This window comes from Nymphaea colorata, chromosome 8, assembly GCF_008831285.2.
Source record: "Nymphaea colorata isolate Beijing-Zhang1983 chromosome 8, ASM883128v2, whole genome shotgun sequence".
In the NCBI taxonomy this organism is placed as follows: domain Eukaryota; kingdom Viridiplantae; phylum Streptophyta; class Magnoliopsida; order Nymphaeales; family Nymphaeaceae; genus Nymphaea; species Nymphaea colorata.
Window position 1 is genome coordinate 5,382,123 of NC_045145.1, and position 24,723 is coordinate 5,406,845.

At 40.1% G+C, this 24,723-nt stretch overlaps 1 protein-coding gene and 1 long non-coding RNA gene across 4 annotated transcripts; both read right to left on the reverse strand.

Moving 5' to 3' along the window:
* Positions 1-6,153: 6,153 nt before the first annotated feature.
* On the reverse strand, positions 6,154-12,648 carry LOC116259376 (uncharacterized). Its single transcript, XR_004173910.2, has 3 exons — positions 12,509-12,648; positions 7,171-12,407; positions 6,154-7,093 (listed from the first exon to the last, which is right to left on the reverse strand). It is a non-coding gene; the product is annotated as an uncharacterized LOC116259376 (long non-coding RNA).
* A 1,079-nt stretch (positions 12,649-13,727) lies between these two features.
* Positions 13,728-23,811, reverse strand: LOC116258433 (uncharacterized). 3 transcript variants are annotated; one of them, XR_004173716.2, is made up of 8 exons: positions 23,544-23,811; positions 21,703-23,117; positions 20,047-20,253; positions 18,590-19,451; positions 15,586-18,454; positions 15,428-15,494; positions 15,043-15,194; positions 13,728-14,801 (listed from the first exon to the last, which is right to left on the reverse strand). XR_004173716.2 is itself a non-coding variant. In XM_031635584.2 (7 exons), exons 2-6 carry the CDS (start codon positions 22,940-22,942, stop codon positions 15,465-15,467), a joined length of 5,208 nt encoding a protein of 1,735 aa, XP_031491444.1. In that variant the 5' UTR covers positions 22,943-23,117; positions 23,544-23,811; the 3' UTR covers positions 14,816-15,194; positions 15,428-15,464. The 3 variants fall into 3 exon arrangements, 1 of the variants encoding a protein (XP_031491444.1); XR_004173715.2 differs by having other exon boundaries at positions 15,036-15,194; XM_031635584.2 differs by lacking the exon at positions 13,728-14,801 and having other exon boundaries at positions 14,816-15,194.
* Between the last annotated feature and the right edge of the window lie 912 nt (positions 23,812-24,723).

A 24,723-nucleotide genomic window follows, 5' to 3' on the forward strand; every position in this document is an offset into this window, starting at 1 on the left:
ACTAGTGTGTGAATAATCATAGTCATCATTATTGTTCTTGGCATTTCTCATAAAGGCTTCTCTTAAGAATGTTTCTACGATCTGTTCTTCTTGAAACTTGCAAATATATAAAGCGACAAGTACACAAAGTTTTTAAAGAGATGACAACATCGTGACACTATATATAGATTATATTATATACATTTTTATTTCAGAAGGCATCGTCTTTAAAAAGTTCTACTTGTTTTTTTTTTTTAAAAAAATGTTTTTAAAAAAATTTTGTAAGAGAGATGCTGGAAAAACTATTGTCTCATAACCATTTCTATTATTCGTTATATTTTTCAAGCTGAGAAATGCCGAGAACAATATTGGCAGCTAAATTGTTCACACCTCCATTAATGAATTCACATGTTAGTGCAAAAGTAAATTTGGAAGTTACTTTACTTGAGATATTCTCTTTTGTTGGACAAAATATTTGCTTTATTATAAATTTAAAAAGGAACCCATGACCCCAAAGTTTCAGACAATGCAAAAGACCTTGTAAAGGGTATGTTGTACCTTGATCCTAAGCATCAACTGACTGCTCAAAGGATGTGCTTGGTATCTTTATTTGTGGTACCATTAACAATGTAAGTGCGCTCCTAACGATGGCATGCGATTGTTTTACATTTTTGTTCAAACAAGATATGCATATTAACATTTACAAAAACGACGCACACATTTTAACATTTAGGTATTTAATTAGTTGTTTTCCTTGTTTAAAAAAACACCTTTAATGCTAATGATCCATGAATTTGGTAATATTCTTTTTGATTTGTGAATGTTGGTGAAGTGACGAATGTCACCACGTCCAATGCGATAAAATTAGCATAAGAATAATAATTTAAGCTCAAATTCCTTCTTTGAAGCTTTTATATCTCCCAAAAGGATCTCCCCATAGTTACCACTAAACGAAAAGGATATATGGGAATCGATCTCTCAAAGAGCAGCCTAGACTCAAATTACGTTCCGGAAAGCACAACATTAGCATCGGGAATACAAAACCTTGAGCATCTTCATATACAGCTAATATTATGATTCATCTATGTTACTTACTCTTAAGATGCGCAATTGTAACCCAGTGGACAGCTACATTGACTGGCATCAATTAATGTGACCATTAAAATGTAATCAAAGAAGATATTGCATTGATCATGAGCTTGTTAGCATCTCAAGCAATGCATGAATAATAAATATGCGGTTGGTGACTATCGATGCATGGCAGTTTACCTTCATCTGTCAACTAATTGGATCACGTAAAAGTTTTTCAATGTATGCCAATATGCAGATATGACAGTTTCAAAGCCATGAATCCTCAAAAGCGGAACAATATAAACAAAAAAGGCGTTCCTGCAAACCGACCAAGCAATAAACTGTGGATGAAGAGTAACCATGAAGTTCCGCTAGAGAAAGTCCGCTAGAGAAAGACAGACATGCACTCAAATACACTGTGCCCTTTCTTCAGTATGTGTCTGACATAAGATCTTCAATGTGTAATGGAATGCATAACAATGAACAGAGCGAGTAAAAGTAAAATCATTTCAAGGTGTCCCATAATTTTTATGAGGCCGAACAGAGGCTTTCACGGTATGGGATGGACCTGAGAAAGGCATCGAGCCATGACTGAGGGGGGCAGAGGCAGCCGCAGGGCCATGCCGGCGATAAATCACCCAGCCGCCGCTCGAACTCTCCCTCTGCGTAAGTTGGAGGGGCATCCGCCGCCCCCCTGCCTGCTCAGGCTTCGGTGGGAGCGAGAAAAATCAGCCGTTCCTGAAGGAGCCGGGGCTGGGCGGGTTCAATGGCGGCCCATTAACCCTGTTGGCCACGGTTTTGCAGACTGTCATGGCGGTGATCAGCAGACACCGTGGCCTGCCCTCCCCGTGAGCGGCCGCCTTACGATGCCTTCTCCTGCCGCTTCGGCTTAGGGAATATTCGATACGCAAGAAAACAGCCACCGCCCCGCTGCCGCCTAGCCTGAGGGAGGCCCTGCTGCCGATGACAATGAAACTGCCTGCTGATCAATAAAATGCAGGTTGCTTTTTTTCTTTTTAAAGAAAATCAGAGACAGGCAGATGAAACAAAAAGTTACCTAAAGAAGAAGCGGAAAGCCAACCATGAAGGCGGTTGGGGATCGGTCATCGCCGGAGACCCGCCCATCACCAGACCCGAGCCAGCAAACCGGCTCCGGTGACAATTTCAAGCATGCATCTCAAATTCATTGACAAAAGATTTGGGGGTTCGACGGAGCTCTTGGTGGCACGATGCCGACGAGTGCTTCAGAAGCGGAGACAACTCCGATTCCCCGGTGAACATCGCAGGGAGAAAGCAACATTCCTGGTATGAACTTGTGCTCTCTGAATCTGAATGCCTTTGCTTCCAGCTTGACGCCTTCTCCTCATCGCTATATGTAGCTTCAGGATGCATTTACGCCCTGTTTTGTTTGGTTGGAGGGAAAGGGAGGGAAAGGGATGGAGGGAAAGGGAAGGAAAGGAAAGGGAAGGGAAGAGGAAGGGAAGGGAAGATGACCATCCAGTAGTTAGGATGATCATCTAGTCGGCTTGGAATCTTTGGATAGATATCAGGATGAAGCAGCAAATGCGCGTTGGCGGTTGCGGCATGCAACCGCCTTTGCCATTCGAATCTGTTTGGGTCTCGCCCATCATGGGCGGATCCATATCTAAGATACCAACATTTGTCGGTGGGAAAAATATGCAAATACTGGAAAGAACTCCAGGTACCACATATCTGTTTCAAATAAGCATGCTTTCTTTTATCTACTTTTTTGTTACAACTAACACAGTGCAGAGGTCCATTCTTGGAAAATCAATTCATACTAACACACCTTTGATGTCGAATCGAGCCAAATATTTTTTGAGAGATGTCAACTTGTTAATGATCAGAATTGGCAAAAAAGCATCTATATACAAGATTATTGATGGAAGCAAGTGAACTTGAAGTAATTTCAGCAACAAAACTCATTTTAAACAGAAACTGAATCTGGCAACAACTGAAGGAAAGAAGCGGCATCTAATCGTGAAGACCTTTTCATCCTCTTCCAGCAGAAGGAAACGTTTGGAAACACTTGAAGGATTATCAGCATTATTCTTTATCTCAGCACTTTACTGTTGGCATTGAACATCATGTGCAGCAGAGGCCATGAACATGAGAATATTGTTTAATCCACTTTGAGAATCAGTATTCAGGTTGCCCAACAATTAAAATTCATTGAATGGATAAACTGAAAATTTTAATCTGTAAAATTGTCTTAATCATTTGACCTGCCAGATGATTTTCAAAATTGCTTATTAACACTTGCCAACTGCCTTTGCATAGCTGTTTCCTGTTCCTTAATTCAACAAATTAAGAATTTCGAGTTACCAAATTCAATTGAAAAATTTAGTCATGATGTCATAAGGCATACAGTAATAATCTTCCCTGATCAATAAAGTTTTCCTACGTGTGTGGCCTTCATCGTGCACAGAGGCTCATTCTTGAGCCGAACCATGTTAAACATGTTCCCTGCACTACCTCTCATGTCCATAGCTTCCATAGCTTCTCTTTTCTTTATTATATTCCACAAGTGGTTTATTTAGATACTCAGCAAGCCACTCTCTACAAGTATGCTCAAATTCTTGGGAAGCTCAAGATGCAACTAAGCTCTTTATCTTGAGGGACACTCTCAAGGATACTAAAAGGCAAATGGCACTATTCTTGATATTGTGAATAGTAGACATGCAAAGATCTCAGTGCATGCATATGGTGAAAGATGATAAAGGCATAAACCATGCTTATAAGAAGGAAATAATGCCAAAAAATATTTATAGAAAAATATGATGGTAGAACAAAAATTCTGTATTTGATTAATGTAGAACTTGAAATTGTAGCAAAACTTTCGTGGATATAGCACAATGAGAGAACGCGACAGTGCTATGGCGTGGAAATAACGCCAGCGAACATCTTTACGGATGACGGTTTATTGCTGCTGTAGATTGCTTGACAAGCAGAATTTTGGTGCACCAATGATCTGACCAATCTTTGGCATTACATATGTTGCCATTAGGTAACAATAATTATTGTTGCATTTACCGAGCTAGTAAACTAAGCCCTTACTAGCCCCAATTAGCATATTGTTCTCATTCAAGCTAAAGAAAAGCGGTGGTGAAAATTGAAACTTTTTTATTTATTTCACAAACTCGATGGAAGGAGCATTTTGACAAGTTTCATCTCTTAAAATGAAGGTAAGGGAGTTGAGTGTAAATTACTCCTATACTAATCTTATCACAGCATGTCATTTCACTAGCCTTAGCAAATCAGCAAAATTTATGAAATTTATATATCACTGACACTAGAATTAGTATGATCTAATAATGTTAAAGGGCATATCTTGTTTAATAGAATCATAGAAAGATAAAGGGGTCGCATGTCACAGTTCAAATGGCAGTTACATTGTAATGGCACAACAAATAGAAGAACATACTAAGCACCTCATCAGTCGTCAACTAATGCTTGGGAAGGGTCCGGCATATGCCTTACAAGGACTTTTTCATTGTCTAAAACCTTGGGTCATGAATTCCCTTTAAAATCTATAATTGAACAAATAATTGCTTATACAACATCTTGTTTAGTTTCTGCAACATAAAAGATCTATACTTCTCAAGTAAAATCACTAATATGATAATATTTTTACATGTTGTAGAAGCATATGAATTTAGTAAACGATTGTGTGAACAATCATGGTGCTCAATATTGTTCTTGGCATTTCTCATAAAGGCTTCTCTTAAGAATGTTTCTACGATCTGGTTCTTCTTGAAAAATATAAAGCATAATAACACCTTTCTTGCAAATATAAGGAGACTGAGGACACAATGTTTTTAAAGAGGTGACAATATTGTGACACTATATATAGATTATATTATATACATTTTTGTTTCAAAACGGGATCATCTTTAAAAAGTTCTTCTACTTGTTCTTTAAAATTTTTGTAAGAGAGATGCTGGAACAACTTTTGTCTCATTTCTACTATTCTTTATATTTTTCAAGCTGAGAGTTGCTGAGAACAATATTGGTAGGTAGATTGTTCACACTTTCATTAACGAATTCATATGTTAGTGCAAAAGTAAATTTGGATGTGACTTGAGATACTCTCTTTTGTTGCAGAAACTGAACAAGGTGTTGTGCAGACAAAATATTTGCTCTATTATAAATTCAAAAAAGAACCCTTCACCCAAAGTTTCAGACAATGCAAAAGACCTTGTAAAGCATATGCTATACCTTGATCCCAAGCATCAGCTGACTGCTCAACAAATGAGTTTGGTATATCTATTTGTAGTACCATTACAATGTAAGTGCCCTTTTAATGGTGGCATGCAATTGTTTTACATTTTTGTTCAAACAAGATATGCATATTAACATTTACCAAAAAGACTCACTCATTTTAACATTTAGGTATTTAATTATTTGTTTCCCTTGTTAAAAAAAAAACACACACACACACCTTTAATGCTAATGATGGAATTTGGTAATATTCTTTTTTATTAATGTTGGTGAAGTGACGTATGTCACCATATCCAGTGTGATAAAATTAGCATAGGAGTAATAATTTACGCTCAAATTCCTTTCTTAAAGCTTTAAGCTCCCAACTCCCAACTCCCAACTATATCTCCCAAAGTTTGCATGTGCAACCAAAACATCAGGAAAAAAATGAAAGGAAATAATTGATGTGCTTGCAAACAGACGGGCCGCTTGATATAATCAAATAGGATCTCCCCATATTGATCACTAAACGAAAAGGATATATGGGAATCAATCTCTCAAATAGAAGCCTAGAGGCAAATTATGTTCCGGAAAGCACAACATTATCATCGGGAATACATAACCTTGAGCATCTCTTCTTATACAGCTTTGATCATGAGCTTGTTAGCGTCTCTAGCAATGCATGAATAATAAATGTGCGGTGATGATCGATACATGGCAGTTTACCTTCATCTGTCAACTAATTGGATCACATAAAAGAAATTCAATGTATATGCAGATATGACAGTTTCAAAGCCATGAATCCTCAAAAGCGAAACAATATAAACAAAAGAGGTCTTCCTGCAAAACCGACCAAGCAATAAACAGAGTAACCATGAAGTTCCGCTAGAGCTCGAAAGACAGACATGCACACACACTGTGCCCTTTCTTTATTATGTATCTGACATAAGATCTTAATATTTCTAGCAAGCAACCGCCTCTTCCTCAAGACTTATAGTTCCACAGGAAATGGGCAATGTGTAATGGAATGCATAACAATGAACAGAGCCACTAAAACTAAAATCATTTCAACGTGTTCTATAACTTTTTGAGGCCCAACAGACGCTTTCACGGTACCGGATGGACCTGACGAAGGCATCGAGCCATGATCGAGGGGGGCAGCGGCAGCCGCAAGGCAATGCCGGCGCTAATCCCCCCAGCCGCCGCTCGAACTCCCCCATTGCGTACGTTGGAGGGGCATCCGCCGCTCTATGCCTGCTCACGCATCGGTGGAAGCTAGAAAACTCAGCCATTCCTGAAGGAGCCGGGGCTGGGCGGGTTCAATGCCGGCCCATTAACCCTGTTGGCCATGGTTTTGCAGACTGTAATGGCGGTGATCAGCAGACACCCTGGTCTGCCCTCCCGGTGAGCGGCCGCCTTACGGTGCCTTCCCCTGCTGCTTAGGGAATATTCGATACACAAGAAAACAGCGACCGCCCCGCTGCTGCCGCCTAGCCTGAGGGAGGGCCTGCTGCCGATGACAATGAAACTGCCTGCTGATCAATAAAATGCCGGCCCATTGACCCTGTTGGCCACGGTTTTGCAGACTGCCATGGCGATGATCAGCAGACACCCTGGCCTGCCTTCCCGGTGAGCGGCCGCCTTAAGGTGCCTTCTTCTCCTGCTGCTTAGGGAATATTCGGTACACAAAAAAACAGCGGCCGCCTTACGGTGCCTCCTCCTGCTCCTTAGGGAATATTCGATACACAAGAAAACAGCGACCGCCCCGCTGCCGCCGCCGCCGCCGAGCCTGAGGGAGGCCTTGGTGCCGATGCCAATGAAACTGCATCAATAAAATGCCGGTTGCTTTATTTCTTTTTAAAGAAAAAACAGAGACAGGCAGATGCGACAGAAAGTTACCCAAAGAAGAAGCGGAAGGAAGCCAGCCAGCCATGAAGGCGGTTAGGGATCAGTCACCGCCGGAGACCCGCCTACCACCAGAGCTCCGATGACAATTTCAACCATGCATCTCAAATTCATTGACAAAAGATATGGGGGTTTGACGGAAATCTTGGTGGCACGACGCCGACGAGTGCCTCAGGAGCGGAGAAACTCCGATTCCCCGGTCAACATTGCAGAGAGAGAGCAACATTTCTGTTATGAATTTGTGCTCTCCGAATCTGAATGTCTTTCCTTCCAGCTTGACGCCTTCTCCTCATCGCTATATATAGAGCTTCAGGATGAATTTGAATGACCATCGAGTAGTTAGGATGATCATCTAGTGGTTACGATGATCATCGACTTGGAATCTTTGGATAGATATCAGAAGCCAGAAGAATATTCTCATTAGGATGAAGCAGCAAATGCGCTTTGGCGGTTGCGGCATGCAACCGCCTTTGCCAACGGAATCTGTTTGGGTCTCGCCCATCATGGGCGGATCCATATCTAGGATAACAAACATTTGTTGGTGGGAAAAATATGCAAATAGCAAAATTATACTGGAAATAACTCTAGATATCATATATCTGTTTCAAATGTATTTACGTTAGAATCGCTTAACAGATACGGTTTTGATATTTTTAATCTTTATATGCAGATAGTTATCAGTTTGAGTCAGGAAAAGTGCACCTTGGCAATTGAACTCTTCACATCCTTCAACTTTTAGATCTAAAGATAAGCAACCAGATTGCCAAAGATCTTACTGTGGGATGTGTGTGAGGTGTTTCTGCATAAAATGGCAGTTGCGCTCTCTCTCTCTCTCTCTCTCTCTCTCTCTCTCTCTGGCATAGCTGCTGGTCAGTTTGGCGGCACTGCGTCTCCGGCTTGATTCCTTGCAGCTCGTTTCTCCATGAATTCAAATAACAATGTGCTTAGCATGCTTTCTTTTATCTACCTTTTTGCAACACTAATATAATGCAGAGATCCATTCTTGGAAAATCAATCATGCTAAAGACACCTTTGATGTCAAATCGAGCAGAATATTTTTTGAGAGATCTTGCTACTGATCAGAATTGGCGAATAAACATCCATATGCACGATTATTGATAGAAGCATGTGAACTTGAAGTAACTGCAGCAATAAAACTCATTTTAAACAAAAACTGAATCTAGCAACAGCTGAAGGGAAGAAGCAGCATCTAATCATGAAGACCTTTTCATCCTTTTCCGGCAGAAGGAAACATTTGGAAACACTAGCATAGTTGAAGGATATCAGCATTATTTCTTATCCCAGCACTTTATTGTTGGCATTGATCATCATGTGCAGCAGAGATCATGAACATGAGAATATTGTTTAATCCACTTTAAGAATCAGTATTCAGGTTGCCCAACAATTAAAATTCTTTGAGTGGATAAACTGAAATTTAGTCTGCAGAATTGTTTTAATCATTTGATTTTGTCCTGCCACATGATTTTCAAAATTGCTTATTTCAAGCTACACTTGCCAACTGTCTTTGCATAAAAGCTGTTTTCTTTTCCTTAATTCCACAAATTAAGAATCTCAAGTTACTGAATTCAGTTGTAAAAGTGTACCCATGATGTCATAAGGCACACAAACCACTCGTCCTTGTAATAATCTTCACTGATCAATAAAGTTTTCCTACGTGTGTTACCTTTACTGTGGACATAGGCTCGTTCATGAGCCGAACCATGTCAAACGTGTTGCCTGCACTACCTCTCATGTCCATAGCTTCTCTTTTATTTAGTATATTCCACAAGAGATCGAGTGGTTCATATACTCATGCAAGCCACTGTCTACATGTACGCTCAATTTCTTGGGAAGCTCAAGATGCAACTAAGCTCTTTATCTTGAAGGACACACTCAAAGATAATAAAAACCAAAGGCACTATTCTTGATATTGTGAATAGTAGACATGCAGAGATTTCAGTGCATGCATATGGTGAAAGATGATAAGGGCAGAAACCATGTTCATAAAAAGGAAGTAATGCCAAAAGATATTTATAGAAAAATATGATGGTAAAACAAAAATTCTGTATTTGATTAATGTAAAACTTGAAATTGTAGCGAAACTTTCGTGGATATAGCACAATGAGAGAACGCAACAGCACTGTGGCCTGGAAATAGCGCCAGCGGACATCTTCACAAACAACGGTTTATTGCTTCTGCAGATTGCTTCACAAGCAGAATTTTGGTCCACCAATGATCTGACCAATCTTTGGCATTACATATGTCGACATTGGGTAACAATAATTATTGGTGCATTTATCGAGCTAGCATATTGTTCTCGTTCAAGCTAAAGAAAAGCGGTGGTGAAAACTGAAACTTTCTATTTATTTCATAAACTCGATGGAAGGAGCATTTTGACAAGTTTCATCCCTTAAAATGAAGGTAAGAGAGTTGAGTGTAAATTACTCCTATACTAATCTTATCACAGAATGTCATTTCACTAACCTTAACAAATCAGTAAAAACTATGAAATTTATATATCACTGACACTAGAATTAGTTCAACAATAGAAACTAAAAGATATGTGTCTAATAATGTTAAAGGGCATATCTTGTTTAATAGAATCATAGAGCATATCTTGTTTAATAGAATCATAGAGCATATCTTGTTTAATAGAATCATGGAAAGATAAAGCAATCGCATGTCACAGTTCGAATGGCAGTTACATCATAATCGCACAACAAATAGAAAAACACACTAAGCACCTCATGAGTCATCAATTAATGATTGGGATCAGGCCCAGCAAATACCTTACAAGAACTTTGGCATTGCCTAAAATCTTGAGTTATGGGTTTCCTTTAAAATCTATAATTAAAAAAATAATTTTCTACGTAACACCTTGTTTAGTTTATACAACATAAGAGATGTATACTTCTCAAGTAAAATCACTCATATGAAAATATTTTACTTCTTGCACAAACATACAAATTTATTAAACAAATGTGTGAACAATGATAGTCACAAATATCGTTCTTGGCATTTCTCATAAAGGCTTCTCTTAAGAATTTTTCTAAGAAGTGATTCTTCCTGAAAAATACAAAATTTTCATGGATATGTCACAGTTCAAAGGGCAGTTACATTGTAATGGCACAACAAATAGAAAACCATACTAAGCACCTCATCAACCGTCAATTAATGCTTGGGATCAGGGTTCGATATATGCCTTACAAGGACTTTTGCATTGTCTAAAACCTTGGGTCATGAGTTCCTTTTAAAATCTATAATAGAACAAATAGTTGCTTGTCCAATACCTTGTTTAGTTTCTGCAACATAAAAGATCTATACTTCTCAAGTAAAATCAATAATATGAGAATATTTTACATCTTGTACAATGTGTGAACAATCATAGTTGTCAATATTCTTCTTGGCATTTCTCATAAAGGCTTCTCTTAAGAATGTTTCTACGATTTTGTTCTTCTTGAAAAGTATTAAGAATAATAGCATCTTTCTTGCAAATATATAAAGAGACAAGTACACAAAGTTTTTAAAGAGATGACAACATCATGACACTATATATACATTATAAAGGTGTTGTGCAGACAAAATATTTGCTCTATTATAAATTTTAAAAAGAACCCATGACCCAAAGTTTCAGACAATGCAAAAGACCTTGTAAAACTTATGCTATACTCTAATCTTAAGCATCAACTGACAGCTCAAAGGATGTGCTTAGTATCTTTATTTGGTACCATTACAATGTAAGTGTGCTTCTAATGGTGGCATGTGATTGTTTTACATTTTTGTTCAAACAAGATATGCATATTAACATTTACAAAAACAACACACACATTTTAACACTTAGGTATTTAATTATTTGTTTCCCTTGTTTAAAAAAAAAAAAAACATCTTTAATGCTAACGATCCATGAGTTTGTAATATTCTTTTTGATTTGTGAATGTTGGTGAAGTGGCGTATGTCACTATATCTAGTGTGATAAAATTAGCATATGAATAATAATTTACGCTCCAATTCCTTTCTTGAAGCTTTAAGCTCCCAACTCCCAGTTTCCATGTGCAACCAAAACTTCAGAAAAAAAAAATGAAAAGAAATAATTGATGTGCTTGCAAACAGACGCGCCGCTTGATATGATCAAATAGGATCTCCCCATAGTTACCACTAAACGAAAACGATATATGGGAATCAATCTCTCAAAGAGAAGCCTACAGGCAAATTATGTTCCGGAAAGCACAACATTAGCATCGGGAATACAGAACCTTGAGCATCTTCTTATACAGTTAATATTATGCTACATCTTTGTCATTTACTCTTAAGACACGCAATTGTAACCTAGTGGATGACTACGTTGGCTGGCATCAATTTATGTGACCATTAAAATGTAATCAAAGAAAATATTGCCTTGATCATGAGCTTGTTAGCGTCTCTAGCAATGCATGAATAATAAATATACGGTCGGTGATTATCGATACATGGCAGTTTACCTTCATCTGTCAACTAATTGGATCACATAAAAGTTCTTCAATGTATGCCAATATGCAGATATGACAATTTCAAAGGCATGAATCCTCAAAAGCGAAACAATATAAACAAAAAAATTCTTCCTGCAAGCCGACCAAGCAATTCGAGAGACAGACACGCACTTAAATACACTGTGCCGTTTCTTCAATATGTATTTGATATAAGATCTTAATATTTCTAGCAATCAACCGCCTCTTCCTAAAGACTTATAGTTCCATAGTGAATGGGCAATGTGTAATGGAATGCATAACAATGAACAGAGTCACTAAAATCATTTCAACGTGTTCTATAATTTTTTGATGCCCAACAGACGCTTTCACGGTATCGGATGGACCTGAGAAAGGCATCGAGCCCGGATCGAGGGGCAACGGCAGCCGCTTGCCATGCCGGCGCTAATCCCCCCAGCCGCCGCTCGAACTCCCCCACTGCGTAGGTTGGAGGGGCATCCGCAGCTCTTTGCCTTCTCAGGCTTCGGTGGGAGCGAGAAAACTCAGCCGTTCCTGAAGAAGCTGGGGCTGGGCGGGTTCAATGGCGGCCCATTAACCCTGTTGGCCACGGTTTTGCAGACTGTCATGGCGGTGATCAGCAGACACCGTGGCCTGCCCTCCCCGTGAGCGGCCGCCTTACGATGCCTTCTCCTGCCGCTTAGGGAACATTCGATACGCAAGAAAACAGCAACTGCCCCGCTGCTGCCGCCTAGCCTGAGGGAGGCCCTGCTGCCGATGACAATGAAACTGCTTGCTCATCAATAAAATGCCGGTTGTTTTTTTTCTTTTTAAAGAAAAAACAAAGACAGGCAGATGCAACAAATAGTTACCCAAAAGAAGCGGAAGCCAGCCATGAAGTCGGTTAGGGATCGGTCACCGCCGGAGACCCGCCCACCACCAGAGCCGAGCAAGCAAACTGGTTCCAATGACAATTTCAAGCATGCATCTCAAATCCATTGACAAAAGCTATGGGGGTTTGACGGAATTCTTGGTGGCACGATGCCGACGAGTGCCTCAGAAGCGGAGACAACTCCGATTCCCCGGTCAACATCGCAGGGAGAGAGAAACATTCCTGGTATGAACTTGTGCTCTCTGAATCTGAATGCCTTGACGCCTTCTCCTCATCCCTATATATATAGCTTCAGGATGCATTTGGATGACCATCGAGTAGTTAGGATGATCATCTAGTGGTTAGGATGATCATCAGCTCGGCATCTTTGGCAAGATGAGTATTCTCGATGAAGCAGCAAATGCGCGTTGGCGGTTGCGGCATGCAACCGCTTTTCCGATGCCGCAACCGCCTTTGCCAATGGAATCTGTTTGGGTCTCGTCCATCATGGGCGGATCCATATTTTAGACACCAACATTTTCTCAGTGGGAAAAATATGCAAATAGCAAAGTTATACTGGAAAGAACTCCAGATATCATATATATGTTTCAAATATATTTACATTAGAGTTGCTTAAGAGATCTGGTTTTGATGTTTTTTATCTTTATATGCAGACTGTTGTCTATTTGAGTCAAGAGAAGTGCACCTTGGCAACTGAACTCTTCACATCCTTCAACTTGAAGATCTTAAGACAAGCAACAGCCAGATTGACAGAGTTGTTACCAGCTTTGGGTGGGATGTGGAGTTGGACAAAATGTAAATCAATATATTGATTGGCACATGCATGGATTAGGCCATGGCCTGAAAAGGATAAGCTAACTAACTACAGCCTGAAAAGGATAGGCCAACCAAGTATAGCACGGTTCGATCAAGTGCTTGGAATCATTAGCATATCTTTTTTTCCTTTTTCTTTAAAAGAACATGAATGTGGATCTTATGTTTGCCGCTTAGCTACTTTTCGGTTGGCGTGTGATTCATTTGAGACCGTAGGCAACCTAACAAGTTGTCCGTTGTTATAAGGGCAACGTGACGTCAGGAGTAACAGATGTCTGTTATCTGTTACTCCTGAAACCACTTTACCCTTATCTTTAGAATCACAATAATCACTCATTTCTCTAATAGCCCAATGGTGTTGGCTTTGCCTTGAACAAGTGACCACGTTCAAATCAACTTATTTGAATCAGCATGATTCGCAGTGTTTTACATACAAAATTTAAACCAGGATGGGACTTAAGATCGAAACATCTACGTTATTTACAGATGCAGTATGGGGCTTAACGGTTCCCACTTCCCATGTTCCCCGCAGACCGCAAGAAACGATCCACCTGAAGTCTTGCGGTTCATGGGTAAGGAAGAAAGATCGTGCACTTTTGTGCCAAGTCTGATGTTTCGTTGGCGATGAACATTTCTAATATAAGAATGAGTTTACAAGTCATGATGGGCCATCAACTTTTGAAAAACCTGTGAAAATTAGTCACAGGTTTCCTTCACAATTGAAAGTCCACCAAATGTATCATGTAGATCACAACCGTAGAGCTTGGCGCAGGAAAATGATGAAAAATGGCCGGCCTCCACAACAGTCCCAGGCCAATGGTCTTGATCTAAAGACACGGACGGTATCTCCTACAAGACAGGTTCGCCTGAATTAAAGCTGCCTCTTGCAGAAAAGATTGCCTTGAATGAACTGTTGCTTAATTGTCAAAGGTAGTCCTGTTCATCAATCAAACCAAGTCTTACTAGGGACAAAAACTCTTTACTTCAAGTACATTTGCACAAAAGTCACAACAGCACCAGTGCAAGGATTTCATTGTCCCGATCATGCCTATGCATTGAGGACATTGCTCCTCTATGAAAGTCACGTCTTCATCTTTCATCTTCTCCTACTCAGTTAAAGAGGCAAGAGATTTGCAGCCATCATATAGTTATGCTAGTAACCATCCTTGCCTAAACACTTGGAATTTACAATCCAGTTGTGACCTTTCATTCTTTTGTACTTACACTCATTTTATCTACATAATTTACCTATATTCTGATGCCAACATCGCCTACAAATGATTCTTGTCCTTCGAAAACAAATGATAACAATCCTCTAGGACTTCCTTTGAATGTTCCTCAAAGAGAAAAAATGTAAAATCTTATACGGTCAATCTTTGCTTCATAATTATACTTCTTCACCGACGACAAATACAGTCCCTGTCCTACATTACACCAAAACTTAAATTTACGGGAGATACCTGTACAATAACCATGTGAAAGAAGTTATTATATACAAAATCTGGAAAAAAAAAGTGCCCAAAAATACAAATTTCCACAACTAGAAAAATTAGAGTACAGGACAACTCTGGCAGTCATACAAGAAAATTTTAGCCATTATGAGAAATACCATCGAGGATTAAATACTTCAGAGCAACACCCACAAGTTGATCAGGCAGAAAGAGTTGACAAGGATAAAGCATCACAAAGTGTACCTCTTACATGCATGTTTCAGAAGCATCCTAAGCATCCTCCTAGCAATGTTGGTTATTCCATATGTCTTTCATATTCCTGAAAGTGAAGACACTATCTAGAGAAGAATACAACCATGCAGTTTGACTGTCCCGGTTCTCCTCAATCTGTCTGCATATAACCTGTATCACATAATCACCAAGTTATGTGAGCATATGTGTATGGGCCCCAATCCACATGTATGTACTGTCAAATGTACAAAAACGACATGTCATATATATATATATATATATATATATATATATATATATATATAATATAACGTATGCACAAAGACTATGGTTTATCTGCACATGAAAACTCAGACACTTAAGTTCTTGTATGTAAAGCAGGCTCAACACAAAAAAGATCTTACCATCTCCCACAAGAACTCTGGCAGACAACGCCACCATTCATGCTTTCACATATTTGTCCACATAACCCTGTAAATTAATCAGAAGTAGCAACATACTAAACCCACTAATAAAAACACACAAACTGAGCAAGCAAGTAAGATAAGTCAGAAGCACCTACCATGACCAGTTTTGTCAACTTGCGTTGTGACGACTCAACATACTGATCAATCTTAGTTTTTGATTTTGGAATCTGATGGCTTTTCATTGCTCCAGACACCTTATCAACAGTCTTTTTTACAATCGTTTTGAATGCTTCTTTGCTCATGTTTCCCTGTCGCCATGATGGCTTCAGCACATCCTTGACAAACTCTGCAATGGCTATCTTAAAAAGCTTCATTGAACGAGAATCCTTGCTCTTTTTGCTCTTGCCAGGTGTCTGGACTTGATCAATCTCTATCTCACCTGCACCTGTATTTGCCATGTCTATTGGGTTACCAGGGCTCCAGTTCTCGTCCCCAAGCCTTGGGCTAGCATTCTCCACAGCACCTACCTCTGCATCCAATGTAGCTTCTCCAAATTCATCATTCTCAGGTGGCTTGATTATGGTAGCTTCAATACCCTTTTGTTTATTGTTTTCTTCCACATCCAAAAGCTTATGGCTGTTGCTGCCAAGCCGAGAAACAAAATCTGGTTCCAGAGAAGCTCGAGCAGCAGCAGACATTGTGACAGCATTCACGCTTGCTTGAAGATCTGGAATATTACTGTACTTGCTTGTGTCTCTTTTAGAAGGTTCAATGCTGTCAAAAAGTGGATCATACTGGTCCCCTGATGCTGATTGCATGCTCAGAGGTCTTGACCCAAGACTACCACCCATTTGTCCGCCAATAGATAAATGGCTTAAATCAAACTGAGGTTGGAATTTGCTTGGCTTCTCCTCAAATGTAGATGCAAATGGATTGTAATGAGTTGTTGGCACCTGTGATGACCCAATACCTGACAGAAGAGACGACCTAGTGCTTGGTCGGAAACTCTCTGAATGTCCTGCAAAAGCCAGAGGTTTCGTACTACTCATAGGTGCTGATAATACAGAAGCACCACCAACCTGAAGCAATGAGAAGCTGCTAGCAACTGATGGCTGCTGAAAATTGGACAAATCTCTGAAAGACGAACAACCTTCAACACCTTCTCTTGTAAAGGCTCTAGGTGGAATTTCTTCTTTTGGTAAATTGTGCAACTGCAGACCAGAATGACCTCTTGGATGCCATGAATCCCCTTCTCTAGAATAAGTATCAAAAGGTAAATGTGAATCTCGAGAAACAAATGGATGACGGAAGTTGGCCTGACTGATAGAACCAGGCAAATTGAAACTTTGCCCTGGCAATTGAGGACCAGCCCTTTGAAACAGGTCATCATGAAAGGGATCTTTGTTTGGATGAAAATGTTGGCGAGGACCAGGTTGCGTCAGGAAGCTTTCAGAATCCATTGGATGCAGAACTCGATCGTGTTGTATATTTTTTGAGACATTTATTTCGCTCCCAAGTGATTGATCTCTTGCTTTCTCCAAAGGAAATATCTGATGCTGCATGTCTTCTGTCTGCAGCAGTGGCCTATGAGGCTCACCAAATGGATGTGGTGCCTGCAGATAGAGATCAAGCTGCTGGAGCTGCATTGGTTCTTCAGACGGGTATGGCCTCCCTAGTGGCGGCAAAAGAAATTCCTTCCTTGAAAGTCCAGCAGCTTGGTGATAAGGAGGTCGAAAATCAGGGGCCTGGACAGTGGCTCTAGGAGGTAACTCGTTCACATATGTTGGTAAGGAAAGGTCACTCTGAGGTGGCCTAGGAAAAGTTGAAGGCAACGGCCTTGCATCACCAGGATAGATGGGAAGCCTTTGTTGAAGAGATTGTGGCAGAAAAGATGCTGGTGCTTGTGACAGTGGTGGAAACTGGTACTGACTAGCTGGGGCGGGTGGAAGCTGCAGGCTTAAAGACCCTGTAGCAAAAGCTTGGGATGTCACGGCCACAGAAGTATGAAATTTTGGATCATCTGAACAGGAAGATAAATGAAGATCTCTTTTAGGGAATAGCTCAGGCCCAAGACTCTCAGTCCCAACTGACTGACTGACAGGAGAATGACCAGGAAATGATTCTGTTGTATTAGCCTCCTTAGCAAAAGATGAGCTGGGAGAAACTTGAGCAGGATAAGGTTTTGGCATCAAATCCTGTGTAGATGGAAGGCAAGATACCACAGTTTCAGCATTTGCTGGTTCATAAGATTTGTCTTCAACTTTGGGAGAATGCTTTGCTGGACTCTCAGGTGGATTAGGTGGCGCACTCATCTGTGATTCAGCAGGTATGCTTCTCTGCCCAGAAACAGGCGTAGGCTGTGAAAAAGAAATGCCAACCAAGGAAGCTGACAAGACAGAGCTTCTATCAAAACGTTGAGGGCTTTTTTCTTTCGGTGAAGGGATATTCCCTTCCACAGACACCTGTGTTCTTTCTGAATCTTCCAACCCCTGAGAAACTGGAGGCTGATCCATACTCCGGGCAGCATCAACATTTGTCAACTGATCATCTTCATTTGCAGGTAGAGGAACATCCTCTTTTGCTGAGTCAGCACATAAAGTGGGTGTTGCTGATAGTGACATAACAGCACCTGATGGCATGTCTCCACAGACACTTCCCTCTTTATCATTATCTTTCTTACTAAATGCTGCATCATATTCAACAGAGGGTATCCTTGTATCAAAATGTTTAGCCTCCTGTATGTCCATTTTAACCCAAGTATTACCATGTCCAGCAAAATCCCTTGTCTCTTGATGTTTCTCATAATGTTGATACCCTTTGCTATTGTACCGTTTCGAAGAGTCATCAGCTGCAGAGTCACGATGAAGGAACCTACACGATGCACCACGGAAGCACCTACCACGAATAAAATTGAAACACACAGGTGCTTGACCCCTATCTCTCCACGTCTTTTCACCACCAAGGTTTCCCAGACGCCTTGCAGATGGAGACTTACTTCTGTTCCTTTGCTTCTTTGGAGACCAGCTGAAAGTAGAAACTTAAAAAATCAAAATCTCCTAAGAAAAAACAAAACTCCGGAACCACAGAGGTCCACTGTTACAATGTAACATGTGTAAGAAATGAAAAGAGCAGATGAAAAGCAATGCCACAATCATGCACCTGCGTGAACGGCTCCTTTTGTCCCTCCACCTCCTTGGGCTGCGACTTCTCCTCCTCCATCTGCCTTCCTTAGGTGATCGGCTGCGGCTATGACTCCTCCTCCTCCTTCCCCGCCTTCCACTATAAGGACCTTCTCCATCAGACTCACTATCGCTCATGCCTTCTCTTATCAGTCTCCCAAACTCATCCACATTCACAGTAGTAGGAACATGCTGTGGATCGTTGTCCTGATGGGACCTGTCTCCAGAAGAAGAGTCAAATTCAATTTTAGCATCATCAGCTTGCACAGCAATGGCATCCTTTGCAACCTCTTCATGAAAGGAAGACAGTTCTTTGCTCTTCAATCCTTTCAGAGGCTCAGAACTGTCAACAGTGGGATGGTCTCCTACTTTTTCTGCTATCGAGCATTCAAAGCCTTCAGTATCTCTTTGATTGCTATTAAATTTGGAGGGGAAGGCAGAGACACCAGGCTGAGTAGGCTGTATTCCAGAAGTACAAACAACCTTAGCCTCAGAAACTTCTCCAGAATTGGATTTTGAGGGCGGCTGCAGACAAGAACTATTGGAATTCTGGTGTTCCTTAGGGGTTCCAATGACTTTTGGGGAAACATTGCCAGGATTCATTCTAGGTTTAATGTCTTCATCGCTGCTGTCATCAGAGGCATATTCTGTCAACAGCCTAAACGAGGTCACCTCTTCAATAGATGATTTCGACTCACGGACTCTTGGTAGAGTAGGATGTTCAGAAACTGGCCTGGTAGACTCATGAACACTTCCACTGAGGTTTTCATCAGTGGCTCGAGGTGAATCCCCATCAGAGCTAACGTCATCAAAATCTGGTCCAGGAGAAAAAAATTGGTCGCCTGAAGTAAAGGAGGAAGGTGACTCAGATTAGAATTCAAAAAGCAGCAGCAAAAATGGTTTTCCTGATGAACCTGCTAGAAAACATAAGAGAATCTTTCATAAAGACAACAAAGAAAGCACCACTAAATTACTAAAGCAATTTCTTTCTTCATCAGCCATTATGACAAGCAAATGTATCTGTATAGTGTAAAGTAGTTTCAAGTATCGGAAAGCAAAGCAAAAGACCAGTCAAAGAATCATACTGAAAATAACAAAGAAAAAGACTAGTCAAAGAATCTTATCCCAATTTTTTTCAAAAAGTGTCTGAAGAAGTTGTCTACAAATGTATGTAGACATGCAGCACCCATTGGGAAAACCATTATACATACACCTACAAGGCTACAACATTTTGCCTTCCCGAATAACTTCCAAGGAATTCAGAGCTTCAGAAAAAAAAGCAAAGGTTGTCTTGTCAATTTTAAGTAAATACTAAAAAGACAAGAACTGCAATCAACTTAAGTAGAAACAAGTGCACCAATGAATATATTCCATCATAAAACATGTTATGATTGTCAAAAGAATAAAAAAGAGACCAAAGATGTGATCATCGATGACCTTTTTCTTGTTTCAATCTTGATGATGCTCCTAATGCTTCCACCTGAAGGGAGGACTTCTGGAATGGCGAGTGTTCTGTTGGACTTTCAGGAGCATACAACTTCTCTTCATATAGGAGATGCTTATTGGAACTCGGGCCTGACTGCACTTCTATACCTTGTACCAACTGATTATTTGAATAGTGCTTAGTAGGGGAATATACATCATCTGGAAAATTATGTAGAAAAAGGTAGGAAATATCAGTATATCAATAAGGAAAATATTTCTTGCACTTGGAAAAGCAGCTTCTTGTACTTTCGTACAGTACATGATGAACCCCAAAAAACAAGAATATTTCAAAAATAGGTAATTCTAGGTCAATGTTTCAGTAGTCAAATCACTAATTATTGCCAAAATGTGTCTCCACTAAATTCCACTGATCACAAAACATTTATGAGATGTGGATTTTGAGTAAAGAAGTTTAGGAAGTTGACCAGAAAATTTAAGTTAGGACCCCACACAGTGTATAGTAGAGTATAGGCTGAGACCTTCTAAATTCTCGTCCAGTGGAAAAAAGCAGTGATGGTGAAGGATCGTCTAATTAAGCTACAGCCATAGATAAAGTATATTGACACTGTTAAAAGATTTTGTTTCTCAATCTAGGTACAAAAGACAACAATAGGTGCAAGAAAATTGTTTTCAATCCTTATGCACCTCTTGCTCTACAGCTGAGAAACAGAGTACAGATGACCACAAGCATGACTAGGACAACTATGCCAGCACGCTACACGTTTGAATGATAAAGCACATAGCACCTTATAAAAACTACCAATATGCAACTGGAACAGTAATATGACAATACTATAGCAATCAGTTAATAGATTTCTAGATATTATGAAAGATTCCCCTAAAAATCTCTCTTAACATAAAATATGAGATATTTCAAAGACATAAATACGCATAAATTTGAATTGCTTACATCATATAACAATAAAAGATATGTGAACCTACCTACAGATGCGCAAAGAATAAACTTAGTGACTCACATCAATGTTAAAATTTACAAAAGATGGCTACTCCAAACCTGCTCTAACAATCTGGGATCAAAACCTGAGTCATCTCAAGCTTGGAATTCATAAAAGAGGTGGATGAAGTGAGAAGTGAATTGCCTACCATCAGGTCTTGTTGTTCTCAATTTCTATAAAATATCCATTACAGATTCAAAACCGTGGAGGTGAACCACTTTAAAAACATCAAAAATTCAGGAGAATCAGAACACCTCGCTAGAGGTGGACTACAAATTGATAGTGCCATAAATCAGCACAACAGGAATCCTGCCAATGTCAAGGAGACCAGATGACACACTGAACTCAAACAGGACCTACGAAGTACATGCAAGCCAAGTATCTGACAGTACCTATAAACACCACTGCGAGATAAGCTATCACAGACTCACAGTACTTCTTCCACTGCCCTAGTGACATAATAACAAATGGAAAAGTAAAACAACACAGGTAAAGTAGGAGACATACATCTGATGAAACCAAAACAGCTGGTCCATTTCAAATTTTGAAAATGCAACTTCCACCACTTTGAAAAAAGAAAGTAAAAAAATATAGCAACATTAAGAGTTAGTGAAGAATGAGAAGCAAATTTGAGAAGATTGTTTGTTCTAACCTTCCATATCCATGTCTGATACTGCAGGGGACATAGAGTTTTCCTTATCAGTCAAGCCTCTAGATGGTGATGATGCTTCTGAAGCTTCTACATCTTTCAGTGATTCGTCAGCACATTTCATTTCTTGACCAGCATCCTTTACTGCAGTTTCATGCCCATGCATGTGGCCTTCTTCATTTGGCCAACCACTAGAAGGACATGTATCACTTTTTAATTCCAAAGAGGCCGATGGATTATCAAAAGTGATTGTAAGCCTCTCTGCCAAGTCCTCTGTCTGAACTGGCTTAGCAGCACAATCATTATCCAGTTCACTGTCCAAGGCTTGGTTATTTCCCATGACATGCTTTGAGGTATCAAGCAGTGGTGGCTCAAAAGCGTCTGGTGGAAGAGCTAGTGGAGATGAAGAAGGAGGTGGAGGTGGAGGAGGCAGTGGAGGTGGTGATGGTGGCAGAGGAGGAGGTGGTGGTGGAGGCAAAGAAGATGTAGAATGTATATCCAGCACAGGGGTACACGTATAAGACATAAATGTTGTGGGTGTAACTGAAAAGGATGGCGGAGGAGGAAATGGAACAGAAGGTGATCTATATAGCATAGGCCTATGAGAAGAAGGTTGAGGTGCAGGCACGGTTGGAGAATTTGCGGCTGGAGGAGGAGGTGGTGGACCATGATGAGCTGTGATGGATGGAGGATATGGAGGATGATGCTGAGAACCAGGATATGGGGGAGGTATCATGGGTGCCCCATGAGCCATCTGTGGAGATGCATAAGATTGACCCATGTTTATCATCACTTGGGGAGCAGGCATGTGAACAGCCGGCGGCATAATATGTTGAACTGAAGGAGGTGAAGGCCCAAGGGGAACAGCTGGACCAGGCACAGGAGGGCCATGTTGGATGATAGTAGATGAGGAGACAGCCGTGGGAGCTTGATGAATTGGAGGCGGCAGAGAGGAATGCTGACCATGATGGTAGGATGGGTGGGTTTGGCCATGTGGCGGTGGTGGAGGGGGGTGATTTCCAGGCAGAGATGGTGGATGGACATGGTGACTAGGTGGTGGTGGTGGTAATGGAGCTTGGTGACTGGTTGTGGGTGGCAGAGGGGCTTGCTGACCAGGTAGCGGTGGTGGTGGTAGGGCCTGTTGACCAGGTGGGGGTGGCGGAAGTGCATGATGGAATGAGGTGGGTGGCGGCACAGGAGGGCCAGGCCTGAACTGGTTACTGTAACTCCCTGGTCCGTACATTTCAGATTGTAGGATTTATGAAACTAAAAACATCAAACAATCCACAATTTGGCAATCCACACATGCAAGTGCCACATCCTAAATGCAAATCTAAACCCCAGTGGTAATTCCATTCAATATTTCCTTTCCATCTTCCTGGTAGAAGAAGACACCGAACGAGGGAAAAACGAGTACTCTACAAAATAAACAAAAGAATCACCATATTACTCCTTGTTGGTACAGGTGACTATTAGTTGAAAGTTACCAAATTCTAACTTGTAACAAAGAGACCACAACCAAGAGATTCCCCCTCTTCGTATTGATCGCAAAACAGTTATTTACACCCCCTAAGCAAAATATGAGTAATTTCTACTAAAATACAGAGTTCCATGACAAATTCTTCGTCGAGAAACTCCAACAGAATTCATGTTCGATCCGTTCTCCCAAAGGAACACGTAAACCTGAACCCTGAGTCAAATAGACTCAAGGAACAGACGCAAAAAGTACAAGATAAAGCGTCATTCTTTTATGCTTTCCTTGAAAAGAACCACGAGACCAATGGGAAAGGAAGACAAGGAGAAAAATCGCGAAAGCAAAGCCAGAACGATAAAAGCAAGCATACCTTTCAGAGAAGGAAGCAATTGATCGAACGCTGAGCAATTCACCAGGAAGTGGAGAAATTTTCAGGTCGAGATTGTTCGTTTATTTCAGGGTTTGAACCATAAACCCTAGACGGAGAGCGGGAGAGGGAAGACCATGGGAATGGAACGCCGGGTTCGTCTGAGAACGATGAGGCGAAGGGAACGAATATAACTCAAACGCCTTTTTTGGGTTTCATTTTCTATCTAACTAAAATGCGGATCTTGCCCTCGACCTTTATTGAATTGACCTTTTTCTTCTTTCTGCGTTTTGTTTTTTGGGGCTTACCTTGCTTACATATATTTTGTATTATGTTTAACTAGAAAACATTCAAGTTTTTGTGGGTCTTGCTCTACTGCAATAAACACTTCTTTCTTAATTTTATTGTTAAAAAGTATTCTATAAAATTTAACTTTTGAAAATTTTAATGCAAAAGTATTCTATAAAATTTAACTTTTTGACTTTTGACATTCGAATTTTATTGTTAAAAAGTATTCTATAAAATTTAATTTTTGAAAATAATAGAAGTAACTCACAATTTGACACACTAGCGATTTGATCATTGATGTCCTTTTTTTCCTATAGATTGATTGAAATTTGTTGTTTCTTAAAGTATATTATGCCGCGCATATATGTCTAATTGTTTTTTGTTTTTACTACCGAATCGTTCAAACCAATGTTTTAAAGTGTAGCCACTTAATTAATCTACAAATTTAGTACAAAACATTATAAATTGTGGAAAATTAGTAGACCCAGTATCGAAACGAAACTCGATTTTCAAATTTCTTTTGGACTTTTTAGTCGATTACTCGTTACGAAGAGAAAATGGTTTGAGAAAAAAAATGATACAGATAAAAAATAAGCGAAATAGTAAGAGAAGGAGAACCTTTCTCCAACTGACCTGAGGTAAAGAACTTCTAAAAATAATTTGCAATTAATAAAATATAGAACTCTCTTTTTAATTTGCTGGTTGAGTTGGTAGCGTGTGATTTGGTGTGTGTATATATATATATATATATATACCTACAAGATTTGCTTTATTTGTACACTAGCACATCATTTTTTTTTAACATAAGAATGCCATTAAAGTTTTTAAAGTCAAACCAAATAGTGTCCTCTTAGTTAGAATTTTCTAGCTACGCCACTACTTGAGAGTGCATTTT